The sequence below is a fragment of the Urocampus carinirostris genome, chromosome 4 (assembly GCF_059441175.1).
Source record: "Urocampus carinirostris isolate Australia breed hairy pipefish chromosome 4, RoL_Ucar_1.0, whole genome shotgun sequence".
Taxonomy (NCBI): Eukaryota; Metazoa; Chordata; class Actinopteri; order Syngnathiformes; family Syngnathidae; genus Urocampus; species Urocampus carinirostris.
Window position 1 is genome coordinate 52250630 of NC_142352.1, and position 13140 is coordinate 52263769.

At 39.6% G+C, this 13140-nt stretch overlaps 1 protein-coding gene and 1 long non-coding RNA gene across 3 annotated transcripts in view; one reads left to right on the forward strand and one right to left on the reverse strand.

The window, feature by feature from the left end:
• chs1 (chitin synthase 1) overlaps positions 1-13140 on the reverse strand; it is a 55454-nt gene that overhangs the window by 17973 nt on the left and 24341 nt on the right. For both annotated transcript variants that reach the window (XM_088334887.1, XM_088334888.1), the window contains exons 17-23: positions 8906-8964; positions 7921-8121; positions 7690-7858; positions 5846-5961; positions 4427-4606; positions 4238-4342; positions 4026-4143 (exon numbers count right to left, since the gene is read on the reverse strand). In XM_088334887.1, the coding sequence (XP_088191013.1) occupies positions 4026-4143; positions 4238-4342; positions 4427-4606; positions 5846-5961; positions 7690-7858; positions 7921-8121; positions 8906-8964 (948 nt within the window). The remainder of the gene's footprint in view (positions 1-4025; positions 4144-4237; positions 4343-4426; positions 4607-5845; positions 5962-7689; positions 7859-7920; positions 8122-8905; positions 8965-13140) is intronic.
• On the forward strand, positions 4822-9595 carry LOC148368158 (uncharacterized). The gene is made up of 3 exons (XR_015850374.1): positions 4822-4926; positions 7698-7909; positions 7997-9595. It is a non-coding gene; the product is annotated as an uncharacterized LOC148368158 (long non-coding RNA).

The window sequence follows — 13140 nt, forward strand, 5'->3', positions numbered from 1 at the left end:
GGGGGCTGGATATCCCCTACTCTGTATCAATCTCCCAGAAAGAGTCAGGAATGTGTTTCTTGACTCCTGAGGCGTTTCTCGGCCTGCCCTGAGACTTCTCTGAGCCTAAAACGTCCGAAAAAGCAATCATTTAATAATGACAATAACTTTTGAACCATGCATGCTAGAATCATAAATCTTGCTTTCCTGGGTTGGAAATCTTCTGAATTTTCTATATTTAGTGCAGATTTGGTGAAAAAAGCTCAACTTTTTGAGTTATGCAAGTTTTCATACAAGTGTGACTTGCAGGCTCAAAAGCTCTCTTTTACGCGTATCTGCGCCTGAAACGTCCGAAAAAGCAATCATTTAATAATGACAATAACTTTTGAACCATGCATGCTAGACTCATGATTCTTGCTTTCCTAGGTTGGAAATCTTCTGAATTTTCTATATTTAGTGCAGATTTGGTGAAAAAAGCTCAACTTTTTGAGTTATGCAAGTTTTCATACAAGTGTGACTTGCAGGCTCAAAAGCTCTCTTTTACGCGTATCTGCGCCTGAAACGTCCGAAAAAGCAATCATTTATAATGACAATAACTTTTGAACCATGCATGCTAGAATCATGATTCTTGCTTTCCTGGGTTGGAAATCTTCTGAATTTTCTATATTTATTGCAGATTTGGTGAAAAAAGCTCAACCTTTTGAGTTATGCAAGTTTTCATACAAGTGTTACTTGCAGGCTCAAAAGCTCTCTTTTACGCGTATCTGCGCCTGAACGTCAAAAAAAGCAATCATTTAATAATGACAATAACTTTTGAACCATGCATGCTAGAATCATGATTCTTGCTTTCCTGGGTTGGAAATCTTCTGAATTTTCTATATTTAGTGCAGATTTGGTGAAAAAAGCTCAACTTTTGGAGTTATGCAAGTTTTCAAACAAGTGTGACTTGCAAGCTCAAAAGCTCTCTTTTACGTGTATCTGCGCCTGAAACGTCCAAAAAAGCAATCATTTAATAATGACAATAACTTTTGAACCATGCATGCTAGAATCATGATTCTTGCTTTCCTGGGTTGGAAATCTTCTGAATTTTCTATATTTAGTGCAGATTTGGTGAAAAAAGCTCAACTTTTTGAGTTATGCAAGTTTTCATACAAGTGTGACTTGCAGGCTCAAAAGCTCTCTTTTAAACGTATCTGCGCCTGAAACGTCCGAAAAAGCAATCATTTAATAATGACAATAACTTTTGAACCATGCATGCTAGAATCATGATTCTTGCTTTCCTGGGTTGGAAATCTTCTGAATTTTCTATATTTAGTGCAGATTTGGTGAAAAAAGCTCAACTTTTTGAGTTATGCAAGTTTTCATACAAGTGTGACTTGCAGGCTGGAAAGCCCATTTTTACGCTTCTCTGAGCCTAAAACGTCCGAAAAAGCAATCATTTAATAATGACAATAACTTTTGAACCATGCATGCTAGAATCATAATTCTTGCTTTTCTGGGTTGGAAATCTTCTGAATTTTCTATATTTAGTGCAGATTTGGTGAAAAAAGCTCAACTTTTTGAGTTATGCAAGTTTTCATAAAAGTGTGACTTGCAGGCTGGAAAGCCCATTTTTAAGCTTCTCTGAGCCTAAAACGTCCGAAAAAGCAATCATTTAATAATGACAATAACTTTTGAACCATGCATGCTAGAATCATAATTCTTGCTTTTCTGGGTTGGAAATCTTCTGAATTTTCTATATTTAGTGCAGATTTGGTGAAAAAAGCTCAACTTTTTGAGTTATGCAAATTTTCATAAAAGTGTGACTTGCAGGCTGGAAAGCCCATTTTTACGCTTCTCTGAGCCTAAAACGTCCGAAAAAGCAATCATTTAATAATGACAATAACTTTTGAACCATGCATTCTAGAATCATAATTCTTGCTTTTCTGGGTTGGAAATCTTCTGAATTTTCTATATTTAGTGCAGATTTGGTGAAAAAAGCTCAACTTTTTGAGTTATGCAAGTTTTCATAAAAGTGTGACTTGCAGGCTGGAAAGCCCATTTTTACGCTTCTCTGAGCCTAAAACGTCCGAAAAAGCAATCATTTAATAATGACAATAACTTTTGAACCATGCATGCTAGAATCATAATTCTTGCTTTTCTGGGTTGGAAATCTTCTGAATTTTCTATATTTAGTGCAGATTTGGTGAAAAAAGCTCAACTTTTTGAGTTATGCAAGTTTTCATAAAAGTGTGACTTGCAGGCTGGAAAGCCCATTTTTAAGCTTCTCTGAGCCTAAAACGTCCGAAAAAGCAATCATTTAATAATGACAATAACTTTTGAACCATGCATGCTAGAATCATAATTCTTGCTTTTCTGGGTTGGAAATCTTCTGAATTTTATATATTTAGTGCAGATTTGGTGAAAGAAGCTCAACTTTTTGAGTTATGCAAGTTTTCATAAAAGTGTGACTTGCAGGCTGGAAAGCCCATTTTTACGCATCTCTGAGCCTAAAACGTCCGAAAAAGCAATCATTTAATAATGACAATAACTTTTGAACCATGCATGCTAGAATCATAATTCTTGCTTTTCTGGGTTGGAAATCCTCAGAATTTTCTATATTTAGTGCAGATTTGGTGAAAAAAGCTCAACTTTTCGAGTTATGCAAGTTTTCATAAAAGTGTGACTTGCAGGCTGGAAAGCCCATTTTTAAGCTTCTCTGAGCCTAAAACGTCCGAAAAAGCAATCATTTAATAATGACAATAACTTATGAACCATGCATGCTAGAATCATAATTCTTGCTTTCCTGGGTTGGAAATCTTCTGAATTTTCTATATTTAGTGCATATTTGGTGAAAAAAACTCAACTTTTTGAGTTATGCAAGTTTTCATAAAAGTGTGACTTGCAGGCTGGAAAGCCCATTTTTAAGCTTCTCCGAGCCTAAAACGTCCGAAAAAGCAATCATTTAATAATGACAATAACTTTTGAACCATGCATGCTAAAATCATAATTCTTGCTTTCCTGGGTTGGAAATCTTCTGAATTTTCTATATTTAGTGCAGATTTGGTGAAAAAAGCTCAACTTTTTGAGTTATGCAAGTTTTCATAAAAGTGTGACTTGCAGGCGGAAAGCCCATTTTTAAGCTTCTCCGAGCCTAAAACGTCCGAAAAAGCAATCATTTAATAATGACAATAACTTTTGAACCATGCATGCTAGAATCATAATTCTTGCTTTTCTGGGTTGGAAATCTTCTGAATTTTCTATATTTAGTGCAGATTTGGTGAAAAAAGCTCAACTTTTTGAGTTATGCAAGTTTTCATATAAGTGTGACTTTTAGGCTGGAAAGCCCATTTTTAAGCTTCTCTGAGCCTAAAACGTCCGAAAAAGCAATCATTTAATAATGACAATAACTTTTGAACCATGCATGCTAGAATCATAATTCTTCCTTTCCTGGGTTGGAAATCTTCTGAATTTTCTATATTTAGTGCAGATTTGGTGAAAAAAGCTCAACTTTTTGAGTTATGCAAGTTTTTATAAAAGTGTGACTCTCCAGCGTGTCCTTAAGGGAGAGTTCTTGTCTTGGGACCGAAAGTTTCGATTCCTGGTTCCTCAGATTTAAATGTTGAAGTTGGGCAAGACACTTAACACCCCAATAGGCATGTGCCTTGCATGGCTGCCTCTGGATATCGGTGTGGGAGTGTGTGTGTGAATGGGTAAGCACATTGTAAAGCGCTTTGGAAGGTCTTCAGTGACTTGAAAAGCGCTGTATAAATGCAGACCTTTTACTATTAACCATATAATCTGTATTTCAAAATTGTAATGAAATGAAATGATCTGCATTTATATAGCGCTTTTCAAGTCAAGACTTCCCAAAGCGCTTTACAGTGTGCTCCACATTTCCCAATAGCGGCCGTGCAGCCATGTAAGGCGCTAACCTGCTTATTGGGGGCTTTAGGGGTTCAGTGTCTTACCCAAGGACACCTCGACAGGAGCCAGGATTCGAACTGCGATCTCTTGATACCAAGACGAGCGCTGTACCTCCTGAGCCACTAAAAAGAAAGAATTACTTATTGGACTCTCTTGTGCCCCAGGTCACAATGTGCATGTTAACCAGTGAGTAGATGGTAAGTAGAAGGTAGCCACTTGGGATACAGATGAAATACATCAGGCCATAGATAATCATCCCTGTCACAGAAAAAACAACACGGCATTGCTCTGACATCATGACATCATTCAACTTGAAAATCAGGATGTCTTTAACAACGTAATCCTTTCATACCAAACTCCTCGGGGTGGAGCATAGCGGTCACCATGTACATGATTGTCATAGAAACCAGGAACACACCGGTTGGGGTCAGGAATGTGCCCTCAATAACCATATCACCTGGTAGGCACATTACAATAAAATAAAGAAACAATTCTCAACAATCATAGGTACGAGATAAAAAAAAAATCTAAATATGCTCACCTATGATAGAAAATAAGGACGCCGTCATGAGAAAGGCATAGAGAACACTCATAATGGCGGCAATTGTGATCTGGTTGTTTGGTTTGGTGATGAAACAAACAACGATGTAGAACACCGGTGGAATGCTTGCGATGATGATGGAAAGTGTACCACTGATTTTAAAGACAAACTGAAAAGCACCTGAAAGGGGAACGACAGAATAAACACATATTTGAATTACGGAATTTAGGCATTTTGTAACGATTGCAAGCATTTATTAATGTTTTGTGTAAAAGTGTTTATTTGGATGTTTTGTATATTTACATGGGTGCCTAAATTGGAACTTTCATTTTGAAAATATGTGACGTCTGGTGGGTGTGACGTGCATAACTGCCGCCAGTGAGCCACAATTCAAAGGGACTTTAGCCTGGTCTGGTTTTGGCCACGGAAAAGAGGCACCCAAGAAAGAGCAAACACTAAATTTCGTAAGCCCAACTTTCTCACTGCACGCAGCCAATGAGGTAAAACATTTGTTTATTCATTTCATTCGTTATTTCAGTTACATGTTAGTTTTATGACTTATGATATTTTAAGACTGAGTATTATGTGTGTGTTTTTAGTTTTCACGGTTTGAAGACGGTTTTTACCGAAGAATAAACCCTTTAAAGAAAACCCCTTGCGTCGTCGTGCTTCGGGAGGGAGTTACACATTTAGTGCAATTCGTACAGTAGTCATATAAAAAAGGTTGGGAAGCCCTAATCATTTTCACTATTATCATTTATAAATATTTATTTATTCAGTTAAAAATTTCAGTTAAGTATATCATATTGCCATTTTTCCAATGATATTGGCAGGAGAAGAACAGGAACTCAGAGATCTGGTCAGTTGCCTGGACAAAGCATCAACCCTGTATGGGGTGGAAATCGGCACAAAAAAATAAAAAGTAATGACCAACAACCCCCAAAGTATCCCCACAAGCATCACCATCAATTCCTGAGAACTTCAGCATGTTGCTAAATTTAATGATCTCTGCCCCTTAACAATCCAGATCTTAGTCTACATGAAAGAGTTCAAATGTTTGACTTTTCTTTCGAAAGTCAATCACTGTTTGTGCAGACTTATGCGGGACATTCACTGATGAAAATGGATCCCAGGTTTCATTCTAACAATGTGATACATAGGGATTTAAAAAAAAATATTTTGATATTTTATTCATCCCGGTTCTTGCATACATGTACTAAAGTAAAAAGTGTCAAGACAGTTGATGGGATAGGGCCAAGAAAACTCAGACTTTTTTCCGTCAGCCCTAGCTTTTTTTGTTTTAAATGTATTGCAAGTTGTTGATTTTGAAATCAGGGTAACCTTGAATTGGGATGAACAGAGAGAACGAATTAAAAAGTTAACAAAAGAAATTCTGAAATGAGAAAATCAATTTCATACCTGCCACCATAAGAGTCACAGAGGCTGGTCCAAGAATGGAGGAGCCAACTGTGAACATCTGGTAAAAAATATAAAGTCTGGATATGGAGGAGTTTCTCTTTACTGTCTCTGTGCCGCTGTAATCATCAATTGAATAAAATCATGTCGCTTGTTAAAGCATATGGATACCACAGATATATGGCATATACAGATACCACTGTTATATGGCAAATAAAGAAATTAATACATAAAAATAATCACGTACTACAGAAATATATGACATAAATGCAACTCATTAATTTAATTATGCATTTTGTCATTTATATTGTTGTGTGTTTTGTCACAACAAAATCTTATTCAAATGAGGGGATTGGGTTGAAATGGCTGAGATTTTCACCTATTGGTTGATCGCCGAGTGCGCCAGTCAACTGCAACAACAGCTTATTCGTTCATTACTGATCAGACAATAGGTGAAAACTTCAAACTGTTCAACCTGCTCCCAAATTTGAATAACATAAAATATACAACAAAACACACATCAAATTACATGAAGAAATAAACAACAAAAAAACAAAATTTACAACAAAATACACAATCAAATGAATTACACTATAAATGACAAAATAGATGACAAATTAAATTCCAAAATACCCGACAAAATACGCAATAAAACAATAAATAACAAAATAAATGAAGAAATACAAGACAAAATACATGACCTATTACATGACAAATTGCATGACAAAATAGATGACAATTATACGTAACAAAAATAGATCACAAAATACTGACAAAATACAAGCGAAAGTACAATACCAAATACATAAAAAAACCCACAACAAAATTCATGAAAAATTACACGACAAGATACACGACAAAATACATGTCAAAAAACAAGACAGAAAACAATCGAAAGTACATGATTAAAAAATGCATGAAAAAACACATGACAAAATACACGACAAGATACACAACAAAATCCATGATAAAATCCAAAACAAAATACAAGACACAGTACATGACGAAATATAGTAAAAAAATACATGACAAAATACATGACAAGATACACATCAAAATACATGACAAAATACACGACAAGATATGTGACAAAATGCACGACAAAAAACAACAAAATACATGACAAATTACACCAGCAATGACATTAATTAAAATTACAAAATACACGACAAAATACATGACAAAATACAAAACAAAATACACAACCAAATACATGACAAAATACGTGAAAATATAAATGACAAAATCAATGACAGAATACATGACAAAATACATTATAAAATAAACAACACAAAAAATGACAAAACACAAGAGAAAATACATGACGAAATACATGAAAAAAAAAATCCACAACAAAATATATGCAAAATTACATGACAAGATACACAAATTACAGGACAAATTACATGACGAAATACATGAAAAATACAAGACAAAATACATGACAGAAACACAACAAGATACACATCAAAATACATGACAAAATGCACAACAAATTAAATGACAAAATAAATTCAAAAATTAAAAAGGGACAAAATAAATGGCAAAATGCATAAATACATGCATGCTTGGTTGTTTGGATCCCTTATCTGGTGGCGCCCATCCCTCTCCAGGCCAAAATTTGTTTCCACCCGGTCTCGAACAGGGGACCTTTCAGGTGTTAGGCGAATATGCTAACAACTTCACTGCATTCCATAAATATGTCATATATTTGGGTATTATGAGATTTACTTCTGTAATAATTTATTCATATGGCATATTTATCAGTATTTCTTTAGTTGTTCATTTTCTTATACATATGGCATAATTGGTCCTTCATAACTGCAGTAAAAAGTTCTCTTACTGACCTGTGCAGGAGGTCCAATGTGTTGGCCAGCGTGGAAGGTCCCCAGCGTCTTCTCTGGTTATAAAACTCTTTAAACTCTTGTGGGGAGTTGGTGTATGCATCAGAAGCAGCGTTGTACTCCACACGCCACCCTTGCTGCAGCAGCAAAGTACACAACCAACGATCCTCTCCTGCAAAGTTGGAATCGTTTTGCAAGAATAGCGCAAAAACAACAAAAAAAGGTAATCCTGACCTTGGTCGTACTGCACATATTCTGCAGCCCTCGTGGCAGTAGTGGTGTATCTCTTCAGCACATTGTCATCAATCAGGGCGGACGCCCGGAATAGACTGAAGCAGCCCGGACTGCAGAGTACGGACCCAAATACGTGTTCTGCTGTTTTTTGGAGCCAGTGACCCACTGCATACTCAAATTTCTGGTACCATACCATAGGACCTGAAAGCATTCATAAATTTTGTTTCACCATTTTATTCAGGGCTCTCATGGGTGCTTGAAATCCTTGAAAATGCTTGAATTTTAATGTTGTGTTTTCAAGGATTGAAAAGTGCCTACATTTTGGGTGAAGTGCTTGAAATTGTTGCTATGTTTCTCAACAAGTCTCTTTAAAAAATGATGCCAACACTGCTCTCTGGTATATTTACTTTGTCATTGAATCCTTTCATCCTTAATGATTAACTGAAGCTGACATTAGTTTGTATGGCATTGTCCTATGAAGTGTCATTGCCCCCTACTGGTGTTGCCCAAGAGGTAAGCTACACCTCAACCAAAGTGACCAAACTGTGGAATTAGTAGAGCGCTCGTCTTGGGATCAAGAGATCGCAGGTTCGATTCCCGGCTCCTCCAATTTGTATGTCGAAGTGTCCTTGGGCAAGACACTGAATCCCTAATGCCCCCATTGAGCAGGTTGACGCCTTGCATGTTGTGAATGGGTAAGTGTGAAGTACATTGTAAAGCGCTTTGGGAAGTCTTCATTGACTTGAAAAGCGCTATATAAATGCAGATCATTTCATTTCATTTCATTCATTGAAAAACGTTAAGCATGTTTGCTGTCCAACAGAAACCATATCATTATCCATTTCCAAACATTTGTGGAAAAGTGCCAAGGAGTTGCATGCTGCCAAATTCTTTAATCTTTTGCGGCCCAGGACTCAAAAAGTTTCCCCACCCTTTTATTTATGGCTTTCGATGAATATAAAAAAGCCCTTTGCCATTTGCTTACCCATTCCAGTTGGATGAATTCGTCCACAGGCAGCCCCTACATTATCATACATCCGCAACCTGTTAATCAAAATGTTCTTTATCATTAGGTGAACTGTCCATTATCCTGGATCATTTATGTGCTTTAAAAAAATTAAAGCGGAACATGGTTCTCCTAAGCCAGGCATGTCAAACTCAGTTTGGCCCAGGGGCCGGATCCAGATTTATATTCTCAGGTCAGCCGGATCAGTAAAAAATTTTCAACGGCAAATGTTCAGCTTTGTTTTTTAGTATTATGCTTCATCTTTAGCTTCAGCTGTCGAACCAGAACAGATACAGGACCCAATCGTGTGGCGTTCTCACACAAGCCCTTTATATTTTGGGAAATGGCTAGTCTTGCACGTTAGGAAGTGAGATCACTTTGATGAGATCGATAACGAATCAGGGTAACGAAAATAAACAGGAGAAACTAGACGGGAACCAAAACTGGATAAACTAACCAACAGGACAAGAATAGACGGAAAACAAAACTGAAACCCGATATTAAACAGTACAAAAATAAACAGGAACAATACCGGACTCCAGATATCACAGGAAAACAGGACAGAACACACGTCTTGTGGGGCAGAAGTTCGTTGACGGGCTGACCCTCAGGCAAGAGAGCGCTGAGCTATATATAAACAGAAAGTCAACCTCTCAACAAGCAGCAGCTGCGCCACACGGGCGGGGCCAATTGGGCACCATGGCAACCGTGACACACAGGCGCAGCCAATTGAGCGCCATGGCAACCATGACAGAAACCCCCCCCCCCCCCCCCCCCCCCCCAGAAGTCCCAAAAAACAAAATACAGTGCTCGGCAGGCCGACGGGCGTCGAGACAGGTGGGTCGACTGGCGGGCAGACTGATGAGCCGGGCAGGCAGACTGATGAGTCAGGCAGGCGGATGGACGAGCCAGGCTCGAAGACGTGCAGGCAGACGAATAGCCAGGTTGAAAAACGTGCAGTGACGAATGAGCCAGGCTGGAAGAAGTGCAGGCAGATGAATGAGCCAGGCTGGAAGACGTGTAGGCAGACAGACGAGCCAGGCAGGCAGACGGACGAGCCTGGCAGGCAGACAGACGAGCCAGGCAGGCAGACGGGCAGGCCGATGGACGATTCAGACAGGCCGACGGCCGCGGCAGAAAGGCTGACGTGCATGGCAGAGAGGCCGACGAGCACCTTGGACAGATCGGCGTCAAATTTTCCTAAAAACCCCATTCGAGGCACAGCAATTGCCATGGCGGTCGAGTCCATGGGCCAAATGGGCAGGAAACTCGACAGCATGTCAGGAGGAGAGCCCTCGGGAGGCGATGCTACAGGAGCTCAGTAAGCTAAGCTAATTTCTCCTGCAGACGCCGCACGATCTGTTCAAATTGCTTGTACAGCAGCTGAGGGACGGTGACGTCACTTGACAGCTATCCTCAATCTGCGCTTGTGTGAGTGTTCGCTGGGTCCGTTTTGTGGTCAGCCCGTACTGTCACAACCAGAACAGACACAGGACCCAATCGCCGGTCTGGCGTGGAAGGACAGGACGCCAGAGATCGACGAGATCGATAACGAATCAAGTTAACGAAAATAAACAGGAGAAACTAGACGGGAACCAAAACTGAAGAAACTAACCAACAGGACAAGAATATATGGAAAACAAAACTGGAACCCGAAATGAAACAGTAGAAAAGTAAACGGGTATAATACCGGACAGCAGATATCACAGGAAAACAGGACAGAACCCACGTCTTGTGGGGCAGAAGTTCATAGCCTCACATTGAACTCTGTCAACAGGTTTGTTACCTTACTGCCAACTAACTGTCTAACAAACAAATGTGGATACAAATGAAATCATTGGAAGCCATTTTGAGTTGTAATGGACTCCTTGTTCACTCAACACCCTTTTCGGCTGGCAATTCAAACAAAGTCGAACAGTTATAAACCACTGTACTGCACCAAAAGTGCAGTAACTCAAGATAGCATAAAATATTGCTTAAAATTGTCATTCATTTATAAGCTGCTTGCTGGACATCGAAGTGAACCCATTTACCCTGCCTGTTAAGCTCAATTGGGAATGAATCCCCAAATCAACTACAAAAAAAAAGACCATGGACTTGGACAAACTTGAAATTGCATGATCCAGGGCACAAGCAGCCTTTACCAAAATAGGCAACAGACTGCTGGTACTTTTCAAAAACCTGGAGCAGCGGTAGCGGTTTAAGACAGACTTCACAAAGGTGACAGATCAAGTACATGGAGGCTCTGACGGATGATAGCGTTGATGATGAAGATACAAAGGCAGCTGGCAACGGGATCGGAAAAGAAAGACAACTGTAAAGTAAGACTCTTATCTTGAGGCAGGCCTTCTTCACACAAGCCTGGATTTACTAAATAGGAAGAAAATAACTCTCTGAAAACTCAGGAACAGAGGCCTTGTCCGTGAAGTAGCAGAACTTGCAGACATTCTTTACGATATAAAAGGACTTACTCTCTGCCAAAGGTCCTAAACCTCAAGACAAGGTACAGAAGCCTCAAGAAAAGAGTCCCTACTGAAGAAAGCAAGAAAAAGGCAGTTTGGCCATTGACCCACCAAAATTATCCTCCTTCTTGCCACTCCCGGACATGCCTACTGACCCAACACTTTAGTTCAAGCGCAGCAAAGTGGAAGCCAAGTTACAGGTCAGGTCACCTTCTCATCAATGCAGTCTAAAGTCAATGACGCAACCCTCCGTCAAACCCCAAATTAGCCTTGAGAGGGTAAGCGTTCCCATGTTTTCTGGTTCTGAATGATTACTATCGCTGGAGGGCAGAATGGGAGAATCTGGAGGAAGTGGGCCATTCACATCAATCTGACAGTATTCAAAGGTTCTACCTTATAAACAGTCTAAACAAAAAGTCAAGAAATACCTTATTTTGTCTAGCTGTGGATCTGCTGCTGAAGTCTTTAAGCTATTAGATAACAAATATGCTGACAGGAAAAGAGCTTACCTAAAAGAACAAGGGCTTTAGTCTAAGAACCTCAGATACCACCCAAAAATAGACCAGGATGTACATCAAAATACCTCTGCTCAAACCCAGACTGCAGAGATGAATGTGTTTCTGACCACAACTACCTGCTGTGTCAAAAGCCACCCAAAAATATGGCAGCAGTTGAAGAAATTGTGGAAGGGCCCCTCTTGGTCTAATCACGCAACACGCTGCCTAGGGCTATGCGTTGAAAAAATAAAACTTGTAATCCACAGAGTTGGTGGCATGAAGAAAATAATCACAAACATGCGCTACTCCCTTGGGCTGAAGATAAAAACGAAAAAGGTAAAAATAGATGAACACAAGCTCCTCTGTTATGGCCTGAAGATAATCGTAAAAGTCACTTAGTGTCTCTAAAGAAACTGCAAAAGTTCTTTCCCCATGTCAGCAGGAATAAACCGGGGCCCTTTGGTTCCTTGTTCAGCCAAACTCGTGAAACACCTGGTGGACTCATCCAGATTTCTTTGAGAAAATTGACCTGCTTGTGCACTACTCCAAGACCCACATTGCACGAAGCATGCAGGCGGCATCATTGGTCTATAACGAAGCTGTCTCCAGGGCTCAAAAGAACACACCCTTGCCTGGAGTGCAAAAGTAACAACATTAACATTGGCAATAAGCCAGCAGGATGCATTGCTCAAGGACCCATGAAGGAAACGGCCAACCTTCCCCAGTTTGTTCACATGGTGGAAGAACGGAAACTGTGATTGAAGACAGCTATGTGGATGACATCCGGACCTCACACAATGACCTCAATGCTCTGGAAAGGATCAACAAAAGTTTGGGAAACATCCCAATAGGTAGGGACGGATAACCAATACAAAGGCACTTGAGATGCTCCACTCTCCTAGGCTTTGAGAGGCTGCAATAACCCTTTTTGAGGAGTATGTGAGACTCAGCCAGGTTAGGTCTAACAGAAGCCTCATGCCACCTGGTTCTACTACCTCACCAACAGGGGTCACATTCTTAGATGGAAGTGAGTGATCCTTTGGAGCAGTCCCTTACCTCTGGTGGGAAACTCAAAATGGTGTCGGAGTCAAGCTGGTGAAGTAAAGACAAAGCTCACCCCTCTTGATCTAAAAGGTGATTTGATCAAGGCGGAACTAAGTGGTAAAGTATTTGCTACACTACTAAGAATCTACTTTGAGAAACAATGCTATATTAAAGTTGACCACTGGATTTACTATGTGGACAGCCAAACAAT